This window comes from Mesoplodon bidens, assembly GCF_964165515.1.
Source record: "Mesoplodon bidens genome assembly, chromosome: 7".
NCBI lineage: Eukaryota > Metazoa > Chordata > Mammalia > Artiodactyla > Ziphiidae > Mesoplodon > Mesoplodon bidens.
The window spans coordinates 113,271,749-113,297,951 of NC_138164.1; the positions used below are offsets into that span (position 1 = coordinate 113,271,749).

General features: G+C 50.1%; 2 protein-coding genes across 6 annotated transcripts in view; both read left to right on the top strand.

The window, feature by feature from the left end:
• The window catches only part of PPFIA1 (PTPRF interacting protein alpha 1), a gene marked incomplete at its 3' end in the record, with an annotated part of 89,817 nt that extends 81,005 nt beyond the window's left edge, over window positions 1-8,812 (top strand). For 2 of the 4 annotated variants that reach the window (XM_081239839.1, XM_081239841.1), the window contains 5 exons: window positions 1,556-1,731; window positions 2,444-2,512; window positions 3,739-3,904; window positions 6,713-6,781; window positions 7,407-8,812. In XM_081239839.1, coding sequence (XP_081095965.1) covers window positions 1,556-1,731; window positions 2,444-2,512; window positions 3,739-3,904; window positions 6,713-6,771 — 470 coding nt within the window. Of the gene's footprint in view, window positions 1-1,555; window positions 1,732-2,443; window positions 2,513-3,738; window positions 3,913-6,712; window positions 6,782-7,406 lie in introns of those variants that run through there. The other 2 variants (XM_081239840.1, XM_081239842.1) reach the window with 2 other exon arrangements.
• A 13,675-nt stretch (window positions 8,813-22,487) lies between these two features.
• Window positions 22,488-26,203, top strand: part of CTTN (cortactin) — a 33,275-nt gene continuing 29,559 nt past the window's right edge. For both annotated transcript variants that reach the window (XM_081239843.1, XM_081239844.1), the window contains exon 1: window positions 22,488-22,618. The gene's annotated coding sequence lies outside the window, so the exon portion shown is untranslated. The remainder of the gene's footprint in view (window positions 22,619-26,203) is intronic.

Consider the following 26,203-nt stretch of genomic DNA (forward strand, 5'->3'; position numbering starts at 1 on the left):
TTTGTCAAAGGACTTGAGGAGAGCAGCGCGTGGCCCTCCTCCCAGGCTGGAGGGAGCGGGCCTTGAAGGCGCAGTGGGAGCCGCTTAGCCAGGGAGGAGGGCAGAGGCGTTTCAGTTAGAAGGCGGGTGCGGAGGCCTGGGAGGATTTCGGCTGTCCAACTGGGAGGTGTCAGATGCTTGTCTCCGAGGGGGAGCTTCTCACTCTGTGCGCCTCTCAATGATCAGGTATGATAGAGTGCTTTTAAATAAGGTGTTAGTGATTAAGCTCCATGTAAAACCTCCCAGAATTTTCAGAAAATAAATCTAATAATATTAATAGTAATAATAATAGTAAGACTCATGGAACAAGTCCAGGCACTTTCACAGGTTACTTTACTTAATCCTTACCACAGCACTGTGAGTGTAAGTGCTGTTTTCATCCCCAGCTTTTACTAAGAAGGAAACTAAAGGTAAAAACAGGGTTGGGGAGACAGCCCATTTGAAAGATAGTTGAGTCGTGATTGAGTTAATTTGAATCATGAGAAAAGCCAGAAACCAACATTTATATATTCTATACCTTTATCCAGAAAAGGGCATTGGAAATGAAATCTGTAAATCTTGTTTCATTTGTTTTCTGTATGGTTTAAATGGTTTAAATCTTTTTACGGTTGACAGAAGCTGTCTTTGAAAGTAATCCGGTGATCATCTGGATGTGTTTGTACAGAGTGGCTCTTTTTAGCTCTCTACTAGCGCAGACTTAATCATTTATGACTTGGCTTAATATGAAATCTTTCCCCCAAATCTCTAATATGCTGGAGAATATCTTTAAGTTTCTCTCTTTTTAACAAAAGAGAGACAACAAAAATGGCTTCAAGAAAAAAGGCTTCACGATTGTAAGTGAGAGGTTGATGCTGAATTGAGCAAGGTGTCCAGATACGGTGCCAGCTCCTCCTTGGGATGGGAAGAAAGTACATCAAAAGACTCTCAAGGGACTTCCCTGGTGGCGCAGTGGTTGAGAGTCCGCCTGCCGATGCAGGGGACACGGGTTCGTGCCCCGGTCCGGGAAGATCCCACATGCCGCGGAGCGGCTGGGCCCGTGAGCCGTGGCCGCTGAGCCTGTGCGTCCGGAGCCTGTGCTCCGCAACGGAAGAGGCCACAGCAGTGAGAGGCCTGCGTACCACACAGACACACACAAAAAAAAGACTCTCAAGTCTGTATCTGAAACGTGTTCGTACCTGGTGGGCATTCACATCCTTGTGTGTCCTTTTGTTTCTGATCCCCGGACCCTCGTTTTCTATTTTCTAGAAACTAAGTGTACGTAATAACTTCATTCCTCTTGGGTTCCCTTGAAGAATGAGTTCTCATGGGACAGTCTCCACTGGAGTGGAGAAGGGCCAAGCCATCAGCGTCTCAGTGCAGTAGGAGTTGGCTGCCCGCCTAGCGGTGTCTCCCAGCTTTTGTCAGGAACTGAAGGGTCAGCTTCACAGTAGGGATCTTTCCGCCATGCCTGCAGGGTATAACGTGATGAACACAGCTTTCTGAGTCCACTTTTAAAACTGTTTTTATTCATCTGCAGATGTGCTTGTTTGGAGCAACGATCGAGTGATTCGCTGGATCCTCTCCATTGGTCTCAAGGAATACGCAAACAATCTCATAGAGAGCGGTGTGCACGGCGCCCTTCTGGCCTTAGACGAAACCTTCGACTTCAGCGCACTGGCCCTCTTGTTACAGATCCCTACGCAGAACACACAGGTACAGCCCAGACGCCGGGCCTTCATGGGCGCAGTGTGTGGTCCGTTCTCCCCAGGCAGACATGTAGCTGCCTATCTGAATGGAGACCAAACTTAACAACATCTCAGACCACTAGTAATCTCATTCCATACCAAATCCGTCATATAATAGTTCAAAATCTGTAACGCTACGTTCCTCAGTATTTTTGCCTATTGACTTTTCATTTTCCGTTGGAAGCATGAGAGTCTTACGGTAAACAAAATAAGGGGAACTTTCATTCAAGTCAGTACTCTGGTAAGAGTGACGTGTATCAAGATTTAGTTCTTCCGTGGAAAGAGAAATACTCTTTGTGTGTCAGATGAAGGTTTTATTAATTTTGTTTCTACGTGTAATTGCCCTGTGCAATTCTTGTTGACTTGTGGGCTCATTTGGGAATGAAGAAATTTTTTTATTCTTCTGCGGAAGATTGTATATCTTTTGCCAGTACCCCCGATCTTCCCACCAGCACCAACCCACAGGGCACACTTTTGTATATAATTTCCAAGAGGTCATGGATCCCTCTCCCCAAAAGGCCATCCATGGACTCCATGTTAAACCCCTGATTTAAAATACTATCAGAGTTTGAGTTTTTTTGTTTTGTTTTTAAAGTCTTGGTTTAAAAAACAGTCCGGATATGCTGATATTCAAATGAGATTGTTGAAAGCTGTAGGGTGGTGTTGTTTTATGATTTCAGGCTCGTGCTGTCTTGGAAAGAGAGTTTAACAACCTTTTGGTCATGGGGACCGACAGAAGGTTCGATGAAGTAAGTTTTCAGCTTAATTTACATTAATGCAACTTTAAAAGTCATTATCTTATCATACTTGTATGAACCATGTAGTCAGGGTATTTCTTCTAAATGTGGAGACAGTTTTACTTTACAGGTTAAGCTTTGCTCTTAAAAATTTATTAACAAATGAGCTATTAAAAAATTAGTATCTTTGGACTTCCCTGGTGGCACAGTGGTTAAGAATCCGCCTGCCAATGCAGGGGACACGGGTTCGAGCCCTGGTCTGGGAAGATCCCACGTGCCACGGAGCAGCTAAGCCCGTGCGCCACAACTACTGAGCCTCCACTCTAGAGCCCGCGAGCCACAACTACTGAAGCCCGTGCGCCTAGAACCCGTGCTCCACGACAAAAGAAGCCCCCTCGGTGAGAAGCCCGCACACCACAACAAAGAGTAGCCCCTGCTCGCCGCAACTAGGGAAAGCCCGTGGGCAGCAAAAAAGGCCCAGCATGGCCATAAATAAATAAATAAATAAAATTAATTTAAAAAAAATGAATGTCTTCAGTAAGATAGGGGTTTGTATTTTTTTTTAATTTTCACTATTTAACTTTTGATACCCCTCAAAAGTATTTTTTTTATATCGTAAAACACTGGTTTCAGCTTAGGAATGGAGTCTAAGTTGTGTTTTGGCGACCAGCCGGATGTCTTACCCTCATCCAGAGCCCCTGTGCTTTGGGGGACTGTTTCATAAGTATATTGAAAAGCACAAAATATTAATTTCCCCTTACACAAAACCGTGACTCATTTATTCCCACACTATTGTTATTCTCTTCATTGGACGTTAAGGAGACTTGAGTTTGACAAAGAGAGTAGAAGGGCACCTAAAGCAGCATTTGCTGGCTCCGTCCCAGCATGAGACAGAATTGTTTACAGCTCGAAAACTGTTTTTAAAGACAAATAAAAATGTGTTATCTTATGTAGCAAGAAGGTGATTCCTTCAAGATAAGAAGTGAAGCCTGGTAATTGTCAGGAGGACCGTACACCCGGGCGGCCCAGGCGGTCCTGCTTGATGCTCAGTTAAGGTCCCAGCGTCAGTGGTACCGGGTCCCCGGCCGCTCTCCACAGTTCCCAGCTGATCACATGGTTGTCATGAACGGGGTGAAATGAAGATGCGGTAACAAGCTCAGTCATCTTAAAGGGCTGGTAACTTTATGTTTTTGTCCCTTATTTTTAAATGTCTTGTTTTCTGTCCTTTAATTCACCAGGATGATGATAAAAGCTTTAGGAGAGCACCTTCTTGGAGAAAAAAATTTAGACCAAAGGATGTTCGTGGCTTAGCTGCTGGGTCAGCAGAGACTCTCCCCGCAAACTTCCGGGTCCCGTCCTCTCTGTCCTCGCCCTCTGTGCAGCCAAAGAAGATGCAGCTGGACGGTAGGTGACGCAGTGCTGCCGCAGCCGCTTGTAGGCGGCTTGAGCAGCTCTGGGACTGGAACGTTAATAATGATCTAGAATGGCCTACTTAATGTGTGACGAGGCACTTGAGTACTGTTGCATGCCCAGGTGTAAATGTTTAAAATTAATCCTAACATCTGTTTATAAAAGTTTAACAGTAATACAGTCTTAATTCTTAAGTTCTTGTCTGGTTGAATATTAGCATACTCTTCTAACTAATAAAACTAAGAATCGTGTGTGTTCTCAGAGCGTTAGATCGACACCCATGCTCGTAACGATGTGTGTGTGGCAGGCAGCGCTCAGAAGCTGTTTCATAAAATAGCGTAGTAGCTTCAGACCCCCCCAGTTCCCCCTCAACTCCTCTTCACGCTAGAAGGATGACTGAGTCCATTTGAAATAACCTCCACCTTCCTGTCCTCCCTCCGTCCTCACTGTTATTTGTCCCTTGCACTCTGTAGAAGGCCGGGGAGAAGGAAGAAGGTGAGGCCGAGAGAAGTCATCACCCGAGCACGGCTGGGCCCGTAGTCCTTTCACACCCAGCTCTGCTCTTCCCTTTGACAACCGCTCTGCCGGAGAGCACCGCTAGTTAAGGGTGGGCTCTCAGCGCTGCTGTGTCCCCACTCGACAGCAAAATCGAGAGACAGATGGCCTGGGTCCGAGTCTGGCCCTGCGGCCTAGGAGGCGCCTTGAGCACCGCGCCTCAGTTTCCCATCTGGGAAAGGGTCGTCTTGGGGTGCCCTCCTCCCCGGCTGGCTGTGCTGGTTACACAAGTGATTCACAGAGCGGGTCGCGGCTCAGGAAAGCGCCTGGCGCATCCTCAGTCCCGTGAGGGCGGAGCCCTTAGGGCCGCTGCGGCGCTGCTGCTACTCAGACCGTCCCCACGCCTGCCGTGGCGGGGCTGCAGGAGAGCGAGGGGTTTTCGAAGTGTGCTGACGGGGTTTGCAGTTTTCTCCTGTTATCAGCCCTTCCCATGCGTAGGTTTGTAACTTTTACTCTCACTTGCCTGTATGAAAACCAGAGCAAAGTACATTTAGGGAAGCCTTTTGCTAAATAAGCTGGACACTTTAGCGAGGGTGGCTTACAGGGCATCATTTTTATTAAAAAGCTGCATCTCGGTGCCGGAATTCAATAATGTGCTTAACCCGGGGGGCGGGGAACCCAGGGGGAACCCAGCAACTTTTTTTTTTTTTTAAATAGCATTTTTCTTCAAGGAGCATGCAGTTCATTTTTACAGATTTTTTTTTTTTTTTTTGCGGTACGCGGGCCTCCCACCGTTGTGGCCTCTCCCGTTGCGGAGCACAGGCTCCGGACGCACAGGCTCAGCGGCCATGGCTCACGGGCCCAGCTGCTCTGCGGCATGTGGGATCTTCCCGGACCGGGGCACGAACCCGTGTCCCCTGCATCGGCAGGCGGACTCTCAACCACTGCACCACCAGGGAAGCCCCATTTTTACAGATTTTAACCGTAGCTTGGCCTTCAATTTATTGGATAGTCTAAATGAGTGCTTTCTTATTTACCTCACTGCTTCATTTCCATTCTCGTCGTTATAAATCGCATTTTGCTGTTAAATGCTCACAGTGATGTTAACATTAGAGTTTTGATAAATTAAAAATACTCCTAGAAAGAGGTGTAGGCATTATATCATGTGGGAGATGACTTTTTACGCTTGTGTGATAAGGAAGGCATAAACTATTAAAGTGGGTTGTTTTCATGGCTCTTGAAGGCAAAGTGCAGCAGGTCTCTGGGGTTCTTAGCATCAGAAGGATTTAGAAAGATAATCTGTGGGACCTCCTTGGTGGTCCAGTGGTTAAGGCGCCACGCTTCCAATGCAGGGGCCGCGGGTTCGATCCCTGGTCGGGAGCTAAGATCCGGTGTGCCACGTGGCGTGGCCAAATATAAATAAATAAAGTAAAATAAAACGTCCAAATCAATGGCTTTAAAAAAAAAATCTGCTCCGATCAGGAGCGCCAGCTGTCTTAAGCCCGTCCTGGAACCGCGGCCAAATACCGGTCAGATGTGTTCCTGGTGGGCCTGTGGGGAAACGAAAAATGTTGAATTGGGAGCAGCGGATTTCTGCTAGGGGTTATGGAAATTTCTTACTCAGTTTGAAGCGGGGTGAGGGCTTACCTATTGGGCCCTGCAGCCTGTTTCTTGACAAGAAAAAAAATGTCAGTGGTGACATCCTTTCGGGTGGAAACTGACACTGGGCTTCCGCTTTTTTAGCTAAGTCCCCGTCCTCTGCCCTCTGCCCACTGTCGAAGCCGCTGGGGAAGGCTCCCCGGGGAGAGAGAGAGCAGGCGGGTCCCCCTGGAGCAGCAGAGCGCGGGGCCTCCAGGCCATGGGTGCCGGGCTTCAGGCCCCTTGACGGGGCCCGTCACGTGGCCGCTGTTACTATTGCCCGACTACCGTCCTGTTTCGCGGATACAGCGAAAGAGAAGTCCAGGCGCTCTCTGAATCTAGAGGGTTTCAGGAGGGACCACGCGGTCACGCTGGGTAGTCGTCACCCACCGTGCAGGCGTTTCTCTGTCATCGGACTGCGGCTGCTGCTGTAGCGTGACCTCCCCGTGTCCCCCAGAGTGGCGGAGGTGAAGGGAACCCTCACGTGGTGGCCCTTAGGCTCCGTTTCTCCGGCTCGTCCGCCCCTCCCCCTCTAGAGGTTTCCCCCAGAGCCCTCAGGAGGTGGCCGCTGTGGATGTGAGTGCGTGTCCGTCCTCGTCCCCCCGTGTGGCGTCCCACCACTAACCGCACGCTGTGTTTGCACGCTTCCTCCCGTGCTTGTCGGACCAGGCAGCGTGGCGGGAGCGCAGAGGCTGGACTCCGCCGCAGTCAGGACTTACTCCTGCTGAGCCCCCGCGGGTGAGTACAGGGCGGCCCCGGCCCCGCAGGTGCGCGGAGGCCACGCCCTGGCGCCGGAGCGTCGTGGGGGGCGGGGCGGCAGGAGAGCGGCCGCCGGGAGTGGTCCGTGCACGGCCCGGGCCTCCCTCGCGTTGCCCTGCGTGCTGGTGTCGCTCCCGCGTCAGCGGTGCTGGAGCACCGTGTCTTGCGTGCACATTCTCGAAGGGAACAAGACGCAAAGCGTCAGGGTTCACGAGGCTGCACCGCCGTGTGCCTCTCAGTCCGGAGGCCCGTCTTTAAAACGAAACTGCGCTGGCATCTCGGGGTCGGCCTCTGCTTTGCAGGTGGTGCTCTGGGTGGGGGTGGGCCCGGGAGCCCAGCCCTCCCCTCGCTGCTCCCAGGGTTCTGGTGTCACGTCTCAGCTGGAATGCATGGTTGGTTTTCTTATTAGCAGCGTTTAGATGTATGTCGAAAGAAAGCCAAGGAATTCGCTCCTTGATCTGCTTGGTCCTTGATACTTACCTAAATTCTAAAAGCAGCCAAAGCACAGAAAGTAGGGCTTGGGGGGGTCGTGGAGGGGTAGGAGGAGCTCGGGCACTTGAAGCTGTCTCAAGACTGACTCGTTTGCTTTTATTTTATTTTCCAGTTTACCCACACTACTTCTACAGATGATTATGCAGCATTTTGAATCCAGCGAAGACTACATTTTCAGCTCAATGGAATCTTTAATCTGTTAATACTTGTTATATGGACCCTAAGATATTTTATTACAGAGTTTTTAATTAGTGAAAAATTCATGAATACCATAGAGAAAATATTTTAGAATTTAATGTTTCTTATATTTATGTAAACTTATGACTTCATTTATATAGTTACTTACTTTTTCATGTATATCCAGGCTATAAATATCCTTTCAGATCAATTCATGTTCTTATATCTGATTTTAGTCTTTCAAAGGAATGTACTGTAATGCTTGTATGTATAAATCCTATGAACAAATATAGGGCTTTTGTAAATTATGCATTTATTGTAATTATTCTTGTTTAATTTTTTAATGATAAACCATGACAGAGAAAAGGATTTTACTGCGTTTGTAAAATCATCATGACACAGTGTGCATATCCTTTACGAAGTGTAACCTAGCCCTACAACAATCATTTTGAAAGAAGCCAACTTACTTTCAAGCAGTTGTTGTTGTATTTTAATGACTGACCTTAGCTATACTTTTTCTAGCGAGAAATGCTTTACTCTGTAGCGTGAAGAGATTAAAAACACAGGGTGTTAAATATCAGCTTCTAATCAAATTTGGACTGAAAGGATCATTAGAACACTATGAAAATCTCGTAGGACCGGTGAACTCTTCCATAGCCTGGTCTCTGTGGATCCGGATACCTCGTCTTGGGTGACTGGCAGAAGCCACGAGCTGGGGGAAGAGCGACTCCGGTGGGGGGGTGGGGCCTGGGCCCCCGCAGCCCGCCGCGCCCGCCCCCTTCCCCGCCCCCCTCCTGGGAAGCCGGGTCAAGGGCGCCGACTCTTAGAGGACCAATCACGAAGCACTGCACTCACTGAGGAGACACTGGTGCACGCGGAAGGTGAAGGCACGAGATCCTGAAAATAATGTAGTGCAGCTCTAATCAAGGCCTTATTTTTCTGATGTAAATCATCCTTTTACATTTGTCTGTAAACATGTTTAAAGAATGGACCTAGTCGTACATTTTTAGATTTTGACGATATAGCCATTTTGGATTGTATAAGTAGCAAATGTAACTTTTACTTTTTAAATGGCGTATTAAAAAGCCAGCAAGAGATGTGTTCAGATCATGGTGCATTATTTATTACGCAGCTGATGTACCGGTAGACAGAGATGGCGTGTCTTTTTACATTGGGGCTCTGCCTTTAATTTACTTGTACAGTTCACTGTTACCGTTCTGTTTTTCTATTCATCTTTTGTGAACTTCCTGATTATGTAACAAAGTATGTACAGTCTACTTTTGAACTATTTTTATCACAGTATTATTTATTGCTTTCTTTCAATAAAGTACTGAAGCAAAATTTTCCACTGCCAATACAGAGTACGAGGGTAAGCTGTACTCCTACTGAAAACTGACCGCAGCTGTTGTATCTCCCGCTCCAGGCCGACTGATTGGAGCCAGTGTCGTCCTATGGGAATTCTGTTATAGGAATGGATGGACAGACTAAAAAGGCTGGACGATGAGAGTGTAGGGTCAGGTGTCCTCCACAGGGTGACCAGGTGTTCGTGCCCTCGGTTCTGGAGACCAGAGGCGCCCTCTCATCCGTACCTACGGGGAGCCGGGCCCTGGAAGCCTCTGCTGCCACAGGCACCGGGCCGATTGTCGGAAACAGCGTGGAGCCGCGTAGGCTCACCTGTGGAGTCCAGGGATGAGGCGGCCGAGGGCAACCCAGACCTAGACCCGAAGGAGGAGACCCGGGGGTGTGCGTGTGCTCGCGTGCATGTGTATGGGTGTGGGTGCTTTTTCATTTGTTTTTTAGTCAGCAAATTTTATTCACACACTCCATAGAAACGAGAATGTAGCGAGGGAGTTAGGGAAGTATGAAAAAAGGTTTTTAATGCAGATTCGTAATCACGGCTCTGGGTACGTCTGGGAGCAGGCGCTCCCCCCAGCATCAGGCTCCCCGGCATCAGGCTCCCCCCGGCATCAGGCTCCCCCCGACATCAGGCACGGCAGCCACACTTGTCCGATGCCCCTGTGCCGCCACAGCCCTGGGCACACGCTGGGCAGCCGGAACAGCAGCTCTTGCAGGAGGTGCATTTCTAGGAGCCACTGGTGGAGCAGCGGCAGCTGGGCTCTGTTTCAAGCTGAGGTGAGGCCGGAGGGCCAGAGCAAGTGGCAGAGCAGAGGCACTCGTGCTGGTGGCGGTGTGCGCGCGCGCGTTCCTCAGCTCCGCTTCCTCTGTGCAGGCTTGGTGTCCTGCTCTTCCCACGTGGTCACACAAGGCTCCCAGGGCTGTGTCCTTCCAGATTCATGGCCTCTGTGATAGCTCAAGCCAAGTCCTGAGTCACATCCGGGTTCAGTGTGACAGAGGGGTGGGAACACCCAAGCTGGAGGGCTGAAAGTGGATCCCCAGGGAACCGGCCGGGCACTAGTGGGTGGCAGGGTGGGTGCAGGTGGCTGCTCACAAAGGGCCACTGCAGGCGGCACGAGGACGACAGCACGGACGCCTGAGCTCACTAGGTGATGTCTCCCGCCCTCACCACCACGAAGGTGTTCCTGCCATCAGGTCTGGGGACGCAGCAAGCCTGGTGACTGCCACCACCCTACTTGGGCCCTGTTGGGTGGACACTGCTGACCATGGCCTCGGTTTTCATTCCTGCCCCGACTGTCCCTCCAGGGCTGACGGGCTCCCTTTCTGAATGGCACATGTTTTGTTTACGTGGATGAATGCATTCCGGCTTGTTTCTGCCGGCATACCTGTCAGGTCATTGTGTGTTTCCCTCTTTAGAACCTGTGCTTTGCTCATATTCCAGTTTAACTTAGGGGCAGCCTTATTTCCTGCATGTCCTAGTTCTCAGGGTTAACTTAAGTGTGAGATTTAAAACCACACAGTGCTTTTCTCGTCTCACATTCCATTTTTGTCTGACCAAAGCCAAGCGAGCCTTGAGTATCTGAAAGATTCTGGAAACAGAGTCATGCATGATGCATAAGCTGCAGGTGTTTTATGACAACTCGTTTCATTGATTCCACTTAGGCCTTTAAAAACAAGTGTCGAGGGCTTCCCTGGTGGCGCAGTGGTTGGGAGTCCGCCTGCCGATGCAGGGGACACGGGTTCGTGCCCCGGTCCGGGAAGATCCCACATACCGCGGAGCGGCTGGGTCCGTGAGCCATGGCCGCTGAGCCTGCGCGTCCGGAGCCTGTGCTCCGCAACGGGAGAGGCCACGACAGTGAGAGGCCCGCGTACCGCAAAAAACGAAACAAAACAAAAAAAAAACTAGTTTCGATGGAGAAATACCCAAAGAAAGCAGTAAGGAGATGTTTCTGTAGTTTTGCTTCTCTTAGAACACTCATTAGCCGTGCTTCTTAGGTCTGCTCCACTTCACAGCCAGTGCCCAGGGCTTGCCCATCACGGGGGTGGGAGGGAAATCAGTCTGCAGTCCAGGTGTGGTCACCTTAAAGAGGATCTTGACTCTTCCCACCATTAAAAACTCTTTGTTAGGCTACATATCCTACCCTTAAGGATCTCTCTTTTAAGTTTGATGTCGTGCATTTTTGAGGTCACTGTGGTTTGGGTTTTTGTTCTTTGCCTTTTGCGAGCTAAATCCTCTCCTCACCCAAGATGGGTTTCCGGGGCATCCGGAAGAGTCCGTCTTTCCTGTGTTCTTGCCAGATAGATGAGTAGATGCACATCCAAGTGCTACCACAGCTGCTGTTGTAACTACCCACGTGGCATCCGGTACATTTCTATAAATTTGTTTGTTTATTTTTATTTTTGGCTGCATTGGATCTTCGTTGCTGTGTGCGGGCTTTCTCTAGTGGCGGCGAGCGGGGCCTACTCTTCGTTGCAGTGCGCGGGCTTCTCATTGCAGTGGCTTCTCTTGTTGCGGAGCACGGGCTCTAGGGCATGTGGGCTTCAGTAGTTGTGGCACGAGGGCTCAGTAGTTGTGGCTCGCGGGCTCTAGAGCACAGGCTCAGTAGTTGTGGTGCATGGACTTAGTTGCTCCGCGGCATGTGGGATCTTCCTGGACCAGGGCTCGAACCTGTGTCCCCTGCACTGGCAGGCCGATTCTTAACCACTGCACCACCAAGGAAGTCCTCAATACATTTCTAAATATAGCAGATCCTTTTGTTTCTTACATTTCATTGGCTTAATCCCTTGGTGAGAATGGGTAGCCGGTGCCTTTGCTGTTTCATGTCCTGGACTCAGCGGGGCACCTTTTCAAGTACTGCTGTCTGAGCCCAGCACTGTGTGCAGCCCTCCGCCCGGCGTGCAGGTGCAGTGGGAGAGGAGGTGGGCCAGGTCCTTGCGGAGGCTCGAGGGGAGGGTCCATTCTCTCTTCCTGTGTTCGGTGGTTGCTGGCTTCCGTGGCCATGGCCGCATCCCTCCAGTCTGCTCTGTCTTCACGTGGCCTCTCCTCTGAGTGTCTCATCTTCTGTCTCTTTATAAGAACACTTGTCATTGGCCCACCGAGGTAATCCAAGGCGATCTCATCTCAAGATCCTTAATTACATTACAAAGATCACTTTGCCAAATAAAGTCACATTCACCAGTTCCAGAGATGTGCACAGACGTATCTTTGTGGGACCACCACCATTAGGCACTCTGGAGAAGACCCTGCTGCCCTGGAGATACCAGGATGGGTAGAACTGGCCCTCCCCAGGGACTGCCCTCTAGTGGAGACTGGACCCTCGACATCCCGTGAACCGCGCTGTGAGCAGAGAGCAGGGTGCTGGGCTGGGACGTGGGAGGAAGGAGCGTCAGACGGCTCAGAGTGACCTGGCAGGTGCGGGCAGAGACTGGCCAGGAAGAACATGGAAAATATTTTAAAATAATCAGAATGACCTGTGGCGTGCAAACAGGTTTGACTGGTAGGAGAGGTATTCTTCCAACTGGAGTGTGTCGAGTGTCCCTAGCTGCAAAGGTAGACAGACAGGCTCTGCTCTATTAAAAAGTGATTTGGGGACTTACCTGGTGGCACAGTGGTTAAGAATCCGCCTGCCAATGCAGGGTACACGGGTTTGAGCCCTGGTCCGGGAAGGTCCCACGTGCTGCGGAGCAACTAAGCCCGTGCGCCACAAGTACTGAGCTTGCACGCCACAACTACTGAAGCCTGTGCACCTAGAGCCCGTGCTCCGCAACAAAGAGAAGCCACCGCAATGAGAAGCCCGTGCACTGCAACGAACGGTAGCCCCCACTCGCTGCGACTAGAGAAAGCCACGCGCAGCAACAAAGACCCAATGCAGCCAAAAATAAAATAAATGAAATAAATAAATTTATTTTAAAAAAAACAACGTAACTGAGGAATTGTAGTATTACACTACCTATAGGGCCAAAGAGATTTTAGTCATCAATTCTCCAACTTCTTAGTTTTTTAAATTTAATATTTATTTATTTGGTTGCATCGGGTCTTAGTTGTGGCAGGCAGGCTCCTTAGTTGCAGCAGGCAGGCTCCTTAGCTGTGGCATGCAAACTCAGTTGTGGCATGCATGTGGGATCTAGTTCCCGGACCATGGATCGAACCCGGGGCCCCTGCATTGGGAGCGTGGAGTCTTAACCACTGAACCACCAGGGAAGTCCCCACCTTACTTTCTTCTTAATGTTTTATTTTAATCAAAGTAATAACATGTATATCACTTAAGTGAAACCCCAGCGGCCCCACTCTCTGACTTCCCCTTCTGTGGTCCATGTGCAACTGGGTTAACTCTTTCCTCTATTTGCTTCCTTACTCCTAAATAATTTGTGCTTAATGTGGCCTCTTGATTCACCAATTTTATTTATTTTTATTTTTTATAAATTTATTTATTTGTTTTTATTTTTGGCAACGTTGGGTCTCTGTTGCTGTGTGCGGGCTTTCTCTAGTCGCGGTGGCTTCTCTTGTTGAGGAGCATGGGCTCTAGGCACGTGGGCTTCAGTAGTTGTGGCTCTCGGGCTCAGTAGTTGTGGCGTACAGGCTTAGTTGCTCCGCGGCATGTGGGATCTTCCCGGGCCAGGGCTCGAATCCGTGTTCCCTGCACCGGCAGGCGGATTCTTAACCACTGCGCCATCAGGGAAACCCTTGATTCACCAATTTTAGACTTTGCAGGTTGGCAACTCTTTATGGTAGATGGGAATTTTAGCATTCCTCTGCCCTGCCCTTTTCTCTCCCAACACAGTTAAATCAAAGTTGGTTGAATCCATGTCCACTGTTTCCATTAATAAGGCTGTAAATATTATTTATTGCCAAGCCAAATGGATTACTGTGATTACAACAAAAAAGGCATGTGGAAAGACAGTATTCCCCAGTATTTACAGATGCAATAATACAGTGTCTGGCATTTGCTTTAAAATAATCCTGGGGCAGGGATAAGTCAGGATATGGATCAAACAAAATTGACCCTGTCGGGAGATAACTGTTAAAGATGGGTGATGGAAGTGTCCATCGACAGATGAATGGATAAAGAAGATGTGGCACATACATACAATGGAACATTACTTAGCTATAAAAAGAAACAAAATTGAGTTATTTGTAATGAGGTGGATGGACCCAGAGTCTGTCATACGGGGTGCAGTAAGTCAGAAAGAGAAAAGCAACTACTGTATATATGTATTCCATATATATATATATGAAATCTAATTAAAAAAAAAGGTTCTGATGAACCTAGGGGCAGGACAGGAATAAAGATGCAGACATAGGGAATGGACTTGAGGACATGGGGAGGGGAAGGGTAAGCTGTGATGAAGTGAGAGGGTGGAATGGACATATATCCACTACCAAACGTAAAATAGATAGCTAGTGGGAAGCAGCCGCATAGCACAGGGAGATCAGCTGGGTGATTTGTGACCACCTAGAGGGGTGGGATAGGGAGGGTGGGAGGGAGGGAGACACAACAGGGAGGGGATATGGGGATATACGTATACATGTAGCTGATTCACTTTGTTATACAGCAGAAACTAACAACATTTTAAAGCAATTACCCTCCAATAAAGATGTTAAAAAAGAAAAAAAGATGGGTCACGGTTTCATGAAGTTTTATTATATTCATCTACTTTTGCATTCGTGTGAATTTTTTTAGCATAACAAGAATTTTAATAGTTATTTTAGGGACATCCTCCATGTGACAAACTGTCTTAGTCTGGACTAGATGTCTGGAAATTGCTTCTTGGCTCTCACTTTGGAATGTAATTTAGCCTAGTTTTGAACTTTTAAGCAACCCACAGTGGAAAACATTTTACACCACAGCTCAGCATGTATACACCACATTTCATCAATTTTATTAAGACCGTTTTTTCACATTTTTTTACCCGTGAAGTCAGGATGTGTCTTACAAGCAATAACATCTTAGAAATACAGTATGTGACAAAATACCACCTAGGCTGCAGATTCTTTGCTGCTCCTCTCATTGAGAGGTGGGGTCTTAATCCCCACCTCCGGACCTCCTTAAGCCTGGGCTGGCCTCAGTGACCTACCTGGTTGACCAAAAGAATGTAGCAGGTGTGATGTTCACGGACCTCTGAAGCGAGGTCAGCAGAAACCTTGCAGAAACCAGCCAACGAGTAAGAAGTCCAGCTACCCAGGCCCCCCGTGCTGTAAGGAAGCCCAAGCTGGCCCCATGGAGAGCTGTGCAGAGCGAGATCCTCACGGCTCCTGCCAGCCTATTGGAAGTGAAGAAGCCAAGTTGGACGTTCCTGTTCCTGAAGACATGATGGGGAGAAGAAACGAGGAATGCATCCAGCAGAGCCAAGGCCCCAGACATACGGTCCTAATCGGTTCATCCAGCCACAGCCCAAACTTTGATGTATCACAGCCGAGGCTCCATCGAAAACAAAGACGAGCCGTCCCCTGCACTTTCCAAACTCCTGATCCATGAAGTTTCAGCATAAAATGGTGGTTGTTTTTCACCATGAACTTTTGGAGTGCCTTATTACACAGCAATAGATAATTGCAACTATTATGTATGAAATGAACTCATATATTCTATTCTGCCATCTTATATACTTTTTATGCTGTTTTCCTCCCCCAGAAAATTGATTTCACAGTTCCCTGAAAGATCACCATCTGCTATCTTATCTGTTGCTTTGTAAAAATCCACCCCAAAACTTGGTGGTAAAAAAAATGATTTCTTGTTTCTCTTGATTCGGTGGACTGGCAACCTGGGTGGTTCCTCTGCTGGCCTTTCCTGGAACCACTTACGTGATGGCAGTCACCTGACAGCTCCTGTGGGGCTGGGAAGTCCGAGATGGTCTCAGTCAAGTACCTGGAAGCTGGTGCTGGCTTTTGGCTGGGAGGCCTGGCTTCTCCTTCATGTGGCATCTCTCACACTCCAGGAGATTCTTCACAGCAGTGTAGTCTCAAGTTCCAAGATTGCAAGACCAGAAGCAGCAAGGCATCGTAAGGGCTAACATCGTAATGTTAAGGATCCTTAACGTTATATTTAGAATGCATACAATGGGACTTCCCTGGTGGTCCAGTGGTTAAGACTCCATGTTTCCACTGCAGGGGGCACGTGTTTGATCCCTGGTCAGGGAGCTAAGATCCCACATGCTGTGTGGTGTGGGGGGATCCCCCCCCCAAAAATAGAATTCATACAATGTCATTTCTGCCATGTTCTATTGATCAGAGTGTCACAATGCCAGTCCAGATTCAAAAGCTTGGAGAAATAGATCTGTTTCCTGATAAGCGGAACAGTTACATCACTGCTGTGGACTGAATGTTTGTGTTCCCCCCGCCAATTCATACGTTGAAACCTAATGCCCAGTGTGATGGTATTTGGAGGTGAGGCCTTTGGGAGATGCTTAGGTCCTGAGGGTGGAGACCTCATGAATGGGATTCGTTTTCTTATAAAAGAGACCCAGAGAGCTCCCTCGCCACGTGAAGACACAAGGAGAAGCTGGCCGGCTATGAATCAGGAAGCCAGCTCTCACCAGACACCAATTCTGCTGGCACCTTGATCTGGGACTCCCAGCCTCTAGAACTGTGAGAAATAAATTCATAAGCCACCCAGCCTAAGGTATTGTGTTATTATAGCCCAAACCGGCTAGGTCAGTCACACAACAAAGAGGTGTGGACACACTGAGGGCTGTATCAGTCTGCCTGCTACAACACAATATCACACACGAGGGGCTTTAACCAACTGACATCACTGTCCCCAGTCCTGGAGGCTGGAATCCGAGATCCAGGTGTGGGCGGGGCCAGGTCCTCCTGAGGCCTCTCTTCTCGGCGCGTAGACGGCCGTCTCCTCCCTGTGTCCTCACGGGGTCGTCCCTCTGTGTGTCTGTGTGCTTTTCTCCTCTTCTCATAAGGACACCAGTCCTATTAGGTTAGGGCCTCACCCTTATGACCTCATTTAACCTTAGTTACATCCTTAAGGGCCCTATCTCATCTCCAAATACAGTCACATTCTGAGGTGCTGGGGGTCAGGAACACCATTCAGTCCATAATAAGGCTCATTATTATAACATCTACAACACACTCTCGGAAATACTCTATCACATTCCATATTGATGGTTATTTTTTCTCAACCCTTCAAAGATATTAGCCCACTGTCACCTGACACCCTTTAGGCAGAGGGCATGTCTGTAGTGGGGCTAACTGTCATCCTTTCACAAACCATCTGTCTTTTCATTCTGGTAGCTTTTATGATTTTTGATTCTTGAGAGTTTGCAGTTTTACTGTATTTCTTGGTGCATAGGTGACCCTTGAGCCACTCAGGGGTTAGGGGTGCCAGCCCTCCTCAAAGTCAAAAATCTGAGTATAATTTATAGTGGGCCCTCTGTAGGCGCGGTTCCTCCACAGCCGAAGATTCAACAAACCTTGAACCACGTGGGTCTAACGCATTTACTGTTGGAAAATAATCCACGTGTAAGTGGACCCGCAGCCTCAGCCTGCTCACTGCTTTGCATTTCTGTTCACTTTTGGTCCACAGAGGTATTCACCTTGGAGCATGGCTGCACCTTTTTGCTTCTGAAAGTTTACATCGGTTCTATAGTTGCTAGGTGGCCAGCTGGTCTTTCCCACACCCTCCTGAGGGACAGAAACAGTGCTTCAGCGGGGGAGCCTGCCACACCTTTTCCCCAGAAGTCACTCTGAAGCATGGTCTGTCCTCCCCGTAGCAGCCACAGTGGTCTTTGTGCGTCACAAAGCTCATGCCACCTTCCTGCTGACCAGTCTCCTTTGAGCTTTGGTTATTCTAATCTAGACAATGGAAGCAGTAATTCCAGCTCATTGAATGTGGCGTTTTTAGTATATAATTATGTAATATAATAAATATTTAAAAAAATAATTCCAGCTCATCGAGAGAAAGCAGATGAGTGGTTGCTTGGGGTGGGGTGGGGTGGTTAGGAATTGATCACTAACAAGCAGGGTCTCCTCTCGGGGGGGTATGAAAATGTTCTAAAGGTCGGTTGTGGTGATGGTTGCACTGAGACAGCCTGGGACCTGGGACCTGGACCCTTTGCTGCAGTGCTTACATCTGGACAAACATCTCCTTGAGCAACAAAATACAAAGGAACTTTAAGGGACTAAAAATAACTGCGTGCATGTGCAGTTGGGGCAAATTATGGACAAGAAGATACAAAAAGACCAAAAACCCAGCTGCCGCCTCTGAAGAGCCGGGAGCAGGAGCAGGGCACTGCGCAGGCCCCCTGCACACACCACGACCAAAGGGCTGGGCAAACCCCCTAAGTCACACCTCCAGCCCGACCCCAGGACACACCCCTACCCTCACCCCATAGAAGGAACCAGCTGGCCTCCCCTCGGGAAGTGAGCAGGCAAGGGAACCTGTTACTTGTTCTCGCTCCCCCCTGCTGCTGCAGGGGCCCCAGTACAGCCTTGCCTGAATTTCTTGTCTGGCCTCTGATCCATTTCTATTGATTAAGGGGGCCAAGAGCCCTGGAGGGTAACAGCACCACCTCGTGACAATACTAAAAAACCACTGAATGGTATGCTTTAAGTGGGTGTGTTGTATTTTATGTAATTATAGCTCAATAAAAACTACTCTTAAAAAATAATTTCAACGCATAAAGCTGTTTTGAGGGGAAAATGAAATATCCTATTGGTGTTCTGAGACTCCACTTCTAATGTCGGGGTAGTCCCCCCACACCAACAAACAATTCTCAGACACTGGCAGGGCGCCTGAGAATTCAGCTCAGTTCTCACGCTACCTGCTCCGAGGTGGCGTCAGAGGCTGAAGGTTACAGATTCAGTCGCACAACTCCCGCACGCCCACTTCAGATGTCAACTGCAAGTCTAGGTTGCTACCTGCACTTCTGACTCACTGGCTACAGACTGGAGGTTCCCACGACCTCCTCCTTGGACTTCAGACACCAGCCCCAAGTGCAGGTTGTCACCTGTGCTTCTAAGCCACTGGCTATAAGTCAGAGGTTCCCAACCCTCCTTGGGGTTGATGAATTTGCTAGAGTGGCTCACAGAACTCAGAGAACCTTGTTACTTACTGATCACAGATTTATTTTAAAAGGTTATGAACTCAGGAACAGCCAGATGGAAGAGATGCACAGGGCAAGGTGTGAGAAAGGATTCAGAGCTTCCATGCTTTCCGAGCAGCACTCTCCCCAAATCTGCACACGTTCACCAGCTCCTAGAACCCCGTCCTTTTGGGTCTCTATGGAGGATTCGTTACACATGCACGATGGATGAACTATTATTGGCCATTGGCGATTAATTCAACCCGCCGTTCTTCGCTTCACCCCTCCCCAGAGCTCAAGGGTGGGACTGAAATTTCCAACCCTCTAGTCACTTAGTTGGTTCTCCTGGCAACCAGCTCCCATCCTTAGGTGCTTTCCAAAAGTCAGCTCATTCATTTAACGAGACACATTTACGCTCTTAACAGTTAGGAAATTCCAAGGGTTTGGGGAGCTGTAAGACAGGAACTGTGAATGAAGATCAACTATATATAAGGAATATACATTTGGTCATCTGAATGACCAAATACATACTTCTTTTTTAAAATTTTTTATTTTGGCCGTGCTGCGTGGCTCGCGGGAATCTCGATTCCCCAACCAGGGATTGAACCCGGGCCACAGCAGGGAAAGCCCGGAATCCTAACCACTGGACTGCCAGGGAAGTCCCCATATTTCTTATAAATCACAACATCACACATACTTTAAAAATCTCACAGTGGTGTCTGACAAAGCCAGGCTGTCCCCAAATGTTAGTTCCCCTAATTCCAGGTCTGATATTTCCCTCTGCCTCTACAAGGATGAGGTCATGAGCCACTGAAGTCACTGACCCTCAACCTACCCTGAAAGGAGGTCAGGGTGGAGATCAGGAATGAGGTGCTCTGTGCTCGGCGGGGGAGGGGGGAAACTGGCAGAACAGGTCTTCAGATAGTTAGATATTTTCAGGAGAAGATCTTCTGAGCCCAATTTCTTGCGTCTTCTCATACCTAGAAAAGCACTAAAATTATTAACAGGGACATCTGCACCTTGTGGCTAGCAGCAAGTCTCTGTGAGAATGTGTGTTTGACTGCATGTACCCCTCCCTTCACTAAAATCATATGTATACTGACCCCCCCGACTCCACCTCTTTGGAGCAGGTCCTCAGAGCCATCTGAAAGGCTGTCTCTCAGACTGTCGTCCTCATTTTGCCCCAAATAAAACTTAACTCGCAACTCTCACGCTGTGCATCCTTTTTCAGTCAACAGGGTCAACACTTACTGGGCACTTACTGTAGGCCGGGCCCTGGGCTAACCAAGCAACATGGGACCTGCATATTACAATCTCCAGGAGACAACAGCTAGCTGCACGAACGGGGAGACCGGGGCTCAGAAAGACGGAGTGCCTGGCCACGGTCACAAAGCTAGTAGGCCTCGGTGTTGGGATCTATTGTCAGACCCTCTGCCTCCAGAGCCTAAAGCCCTATATCAAAGGGGAGCCTTCCCTGAGTCCACCAAGCAAGTAGCTTGAGGCCTGACTGCACACAGCACTGCACTGTCCGTTGTAATGATGGAACTGAAAACAGTTCGGTTCTATCCATCTGACCTCAAGGTTTCCTATGCAGACCCCGTTCTTTCCCACCTCTGTGCCTTTGCCGCAATCCCTCCCTCTTCCCGGGATGGCCTTCCTACCTTTTTACGTCCTTATCCTGCTTAGTCTTAAAGCTCCTGCTCAAAAGCCATCTCTCCAGCATCACTTCGTGGACCTCATTTTGACATGCAACAGGCCCCTCAAAGGTACCAAGTCCACAAAGGTATCCTCACTTTTCCACCGCAGTCTTGGTGCATCTTCTCCCCCACCCTCCAACCCTCATTCCCCACCCTGCCCATCTGCCCTTGTCTGAGCATCCACTCAGATACCAGGAGTCATCCTTTTGTAAGGAAAAACTCCAGACTTTAGAATGGGCAAAAATGATTCTTAGATATTCTTTTAACAGAATGCTGAAGCCTCTGATAAACATGATTCTACAGTATGTGTGCCTTTATTATTTTTGCCTTGATTATTCCGTACCTCTGTAGAGGCAGAAGTTAACCTGTAGAAAACAGACAGCAGTGCAAATAATTTGCATCCACAGAAAGGCAAATTACCTGTGTCCAATGAAATACAACTGACATTGCCCTATGGATAGACCGGTTTTTGCAACTTCATTTCAGCATGCCTTCGACTTCTCCTCTGAACAAGTTGTAACACATTTTTGCTTCATTTATTATTAAGTGAAATAAGATCTTTGACATGTGCTCATTTTACATGCGTATGAAAATCATGATTTTATCTTTAAAAAATTATCCTTTGACCCCTGACATCTCCTTCCCCACCCCATACCCCCAGTCCATCCTCAAACCTGACAATTTAACTTCCTAAATGTATCTTGTACCTACTCACTTCTCTCCATCTTACTTGCTACCACCAGTTTGCCTGAACTGGTGGTAGCCAGTAGGCTACTAGGATCCTACCTGGCCCTCTTCCCATCCACTCTCCACCCAGCAGCCAGAGGGATTTCATTACAGTTCAAACTGTATGATGTCTGCCATCTGCTTAATCTCCTCCAAGGACTTCCTGTTTCTTCTAGAATAAAGACTAAGGTCCCTGCTGTGCCCTCCCAATCTCAACATGACCTGGCCCCGTCTGGCCCCACTACCCTGCTTCATCACCACACTCCTGCTGCACTGAACTTCCTTCAGTTCCCATGTGGCAAGACCTTTCCTGCCTCAGGGCCTTCGCACAGGCTCTTTCCTTGCCTGGAAAATTTTTCCCTTCTTACCTTGTTTACTTCTGTTTGGCCTTCAGATCTTAGCACAAATGTTAATCGCTCACAGAAACCTCCGATCTCCTGGATGAGCTCGGGTCCCATCTTCTCCCCAATATAATGTCATGACCTTTGACTTCTTCTATAGCATATACCTTGTTTCCTAAGTATATACCTATTCGATTAATGCCTGACCCCTCTTCTAGGCTGAAAGGTCTCTGAGGGCAAGGACCACGTTTATTCTGCTGACCTCTGTTCCTGACACATATCTGGCCTTCTCTGGATGGACAGGTGGATGGATGGGTGGGTGGATGGGTAGGTGGGTGAATGGATGATGGATGGAAAATGGATGGAGAAGATGGATGGATGGATGATGTACGTATGGGTAATGGATGGTCACATGGATGGATGAGGAGGGCGCTATTCCTTCCAGGTAACTGGCCGTCACAGTTACCTCCTGTGTCCTCAGGGCTCAGCGCACTTGGCATTGTCCCCTTTCCCGGCTCATTTTCCCTTTGTTCCCTCGGGCTGTGCTATGAATTCAGTATGACCACCTTGGATTGTGTGCATCTGAGCACAGTCTGGCCCGCGCACGGTGGGCCTAAATATACTCTGTACAGTCATCTAACTTTTAAGCATGCTTTGCAGGCTGGCACCTGGGCGGAGCTCGCGCCTGCGCCAGCGGGGGGCGCTTCCGGCGCCACGTGGACGAGGGAAGCGGCAGGGACCGCGGGCCGGTCAGCCGGGGTTGGACCACGGCTCCCACCCCGCCGTCTCAGCAAGGCCGCAGGTCTCTGACCGGGCGGGGGCGGGGCGTGCCGGCGGGGGCGTGGCCTCGGGGACCCGGATGCGGCCCCGCCCCCGCCCGCGGAACCGGAAGTGGAGAGGGGCGCCTAGGAGCAGCGGGAGCGGCCGGAGCGGCGGGAGCGGGGCGGCGCGCCGGAGACAGGGCGGAGCTGGGCCGGACCGGAGCGACCCCAGCGGTGGTGAGCGAGCGCGCCTTCCGCCAGGCGGGGAGGGCCGGTTCCTCAGTTGCGGTCCCGGGGCGCCGCCGGGTCCTGAAACGGGAAGGAAGCGGCGGCCGCGGCGGTCTCGCCGCATTTCCGCTCGCGGTTTCGGGCGCGGGGGGAGCGCGGGCGAGGCTTCCCGGGGCAGGGGGCTGAGGTCGGAGAGAAGGGGATGGGCTGGCTGGGGGCTGAGGGAGGGGCTGGGCCGGAGGGAAAGGCTGAGGTCAGAGGAAAGGGGGCGGGTTGGGGGAAGAGGAAGGGGTCGGGGCCTGAGGGGGAAGGGCACACGGTTCTGAGCGGTCGGGGGCGATGGAGGGGGAGGGGCCCGGGGCTGCGGGCAGGAAGGGGGAGGAGAGGGACCAGAGGCGGAGGGGTCCGGGGTATGAGGGGAGGTTGCCCGAGTCCCTAGGAGGAAGGGGCCAGAGGGCCGAGGGGGTCTAGGGTAGGGGCCCTCCAGGAGGGGGTGCAGGACCCGCAAGGTCGGGGGAAGGGGCAGAGAGAGGGCTTAGGGGGAGAGGTCGGGCCCCGAGGATTTAGGGGAAGGGGGCGGAGGGCCGAGGGAAACTAGGAGGAGAGGGGCCCTACGGGGAGGGGATCCAGGACCTGGAGGGTTAGGAGACGGGGGCAGAGAGCCGAGAGGGAGGGGCCTGGGCGGAGGGCTGAGGGGGACTAGGGTAGGAGAGGAGCCCTACAGGAAGGGGACCCGGGGGGGTGGTCAGAGGCGGAGGGGCTGGGGTCTCCCGGCGGCCGGGCGGGGCAGTTCCCACCCCGCTCCCGGGCCCGCACCTAGCGGGAGGTGTTGCAATCAGGTCAGTGGAAATGCAGCGACCGGCGCAGCTGCAGAGTTGAGAGGCTGTGGGTTGGGAACAGCCCCTCCTCTGGGTGTGCTGGAAATCAGCTGGAAGGGGCTCTTGGGGAGTATTCCGACGCGAGCTGGATGGCCCTGCCGGAGGGTCTCGGGTGGAGGAGGGGGACAGGGCTTCCTCCCTCTGGGATCTGGCCGCGTCGGGCTCCGGGGCGAGGAATCCTCTTCCCGCTGGACGCAGCTCCGGAGGCGTCCCGGGCGAGCGCTCCCCGCTGGGGCTTCGCGGTGACTTGGCCCCACGGAGCTTGGTCGGGGCTTAAGCCGCCGGGGCCCGACCGCGTGATTCGGCCCGGCGGCCCCGCAGGCCGGCGCTGGGCCGGGCCTGACGGCGGGGTGAGTCACCGCGCCGTTGCCGGAGGCGGGCCCGCTCCTCTCCTGGATGGAAGGTACTCCCGGAGCCCAAGGAGCAAGGAAGGGTCCTAAAGGCCCCTCCGGACACAAGAGTGAAGAGCCGGGGATTCAGGGCTGTCTTTGATGCTCTGCCCCTCCCCCCCCAACTGGCAGTTTGCCCCCACTGTCTGTGACTTTTAGCTGAAACATTTTGCGGGACGTATCTATAAAACACTTAAATTGGATGAACGGCATTGGTGATGCAGATCTTTGGTCCGTGGCACGCAGTAGGGGCTGGGGAGGCACATTGGTTGAGGGAGAGAATGGTGGTGAGCCCCGGGGACTGCCTTGTGTTGCAGTGGCCCACATCCTGGGGTGCCGCGTTGTCCACCAGGGGTCTCGTCTTTCACTGGACAGGCGGTGCCTTGAGTCACCTTGCAGGAGGCTCAGGTGGGAGGGGAGTCCTCTGAGCAATTGTGGTGCCGAGAGTGGGCCTTGTGATACCTGTTTTGGCTGCTCAGATGCCTTTCTGTTCCCTTTGGCTTCCTGCTGCCCTGGAGAGGGCGAGGTTAATGGAAAGCTAATTGTGCGTGGGTGGTTTCGTCACCTCGCAAAGAAACCCTGTCCCCCTCCCCCAGCCCCTCAACACTAAGCGACCACCAATCTACTTTTGGTCTCTGTAGATTTGCCAGATCTGGCCATTCATATAAATGGGACTGTATAATATATGGTCTTTCGTGTCTGGCTTCTTTCACTTAGCATAATGTTTTCAGGAGTCATCCGTGTTGTAGCGTGTGTCAGTGCTTCACTCCTTTTACTGCCAAATTGTATTCCATTGTATGCATAGACTGCCTGCTGTGTATCTATTACATAACATGGACACTTAAGTTATTTTCACTCTGGGGCTGTTAGGAGTAATGCCCTATGAACATTCCTTTACAGGTTTTCTGTGGAAGTTTTCATTTCTCTGGGTGTATATACCTAGGAGTGGAATTGCTGGGACATACGGTACCTCTGTGTTTAACCTTTTGAGGAACTGCCAGACTTTTTCATTTTACTTTCCCACCAGCAACATAAGAGGGTTCTGATTGCTCCACACCCTTAGCAAACTTATTATTGTTTGTTTTTTGGATAGTAGCCGTTCTAGAATGTGTGGAGTGGTATCTCATTGGTTTTGATTTGCATTTCCTTGATGGTTAATGATACTGTCTTTTCTTGAGCTTATCATCCATTTCTGTATCTTTGGAGAAATGTCTGTTCAGGTCCTTTCCCCACTTAAAAATACGGTTAATTGTCCTTTTTATCATTGAACTGTAAGAGTTCTTTATATATTCTCTATATGATTTGAAAATATATGCGGTACGCGGGCCTCTCACTGTTGAGGCCTCTCCCGCTGCAGAGCACAGGCTCCGGACGCGCAGGCTCAGCGGCCATGGCTCACGGGCCCAGCTGCTCTGTGGCATGTGGGATCTTCCCGGACCGGGGCATGAACCTGTGTCCCCTGCATCAGCAGGTGGACTCAACCACTGCGCCACCAGGGAAGCTCTATTTTCACTTTCTTGACAGGTGTCCTTTGAAGCACAAAGTTTAAAACTTTGTCCAATTTATTTATTTTTTCACTTGTGCTTTTGGTATCATATCTAAGAATTATTGCCAAATTCAAGGTTATAAAAATCTATGCTTATGTGGTTTTTTTCTTCCTAAGAGTTTAATAGTTTTAGTTCAGACATTTAGGTCTTTGATCCATTTTTCAGTTAGTTTTTGTGTATGATGTGAGGTAGGGGTCCAGAGGCATTACCTCTGGATCCAAAAAAACCCAGGCTTTTAATTTTTCAAACAGCTGTTTCCATGATTTTTCAAAAACTTAAAGTATTGAGAGGGTAATAAATTATTGTAGATTTGAGCCTATCACTAGCTGCCCTTGGGTAGACTTTTATAGATGCTGGCTGATAACTGCCAGAATGTACTAAGCAACCTGCAGAAGTTAGGGTTTCCAAAGGGGAAATTGAGCGTGAGGAGGGCCAGCACAGCATCACCCCTCGGCTCCTAAAGCATGGCAAGCCCTGTGCCGATACAGGTGGTGTGTGCCTGTGACTGGTTTGTTCCTGGAGAACAAGGGGATTGTATTCATCTGTAATGTCTGGCAGTGCAGTGTCCAGTCAAGAGGTGCTGAGCTGGTGGCTTGGGGAATTGGAGTCTTGGTCCTGTGCAGTAACCATACCCAGTTCATCAGAGATGCAGCCTGCTTGTCCTTTGCTCCCCGAGTCGCCCCTCTTCACATTCCAGTAGCCATCGCCACGCTTGGTTTTATCCCAGCCACATCATGACCCCTTCCTTCAGGGAGTGCTTCTCTTATGTTATTGTTTCTT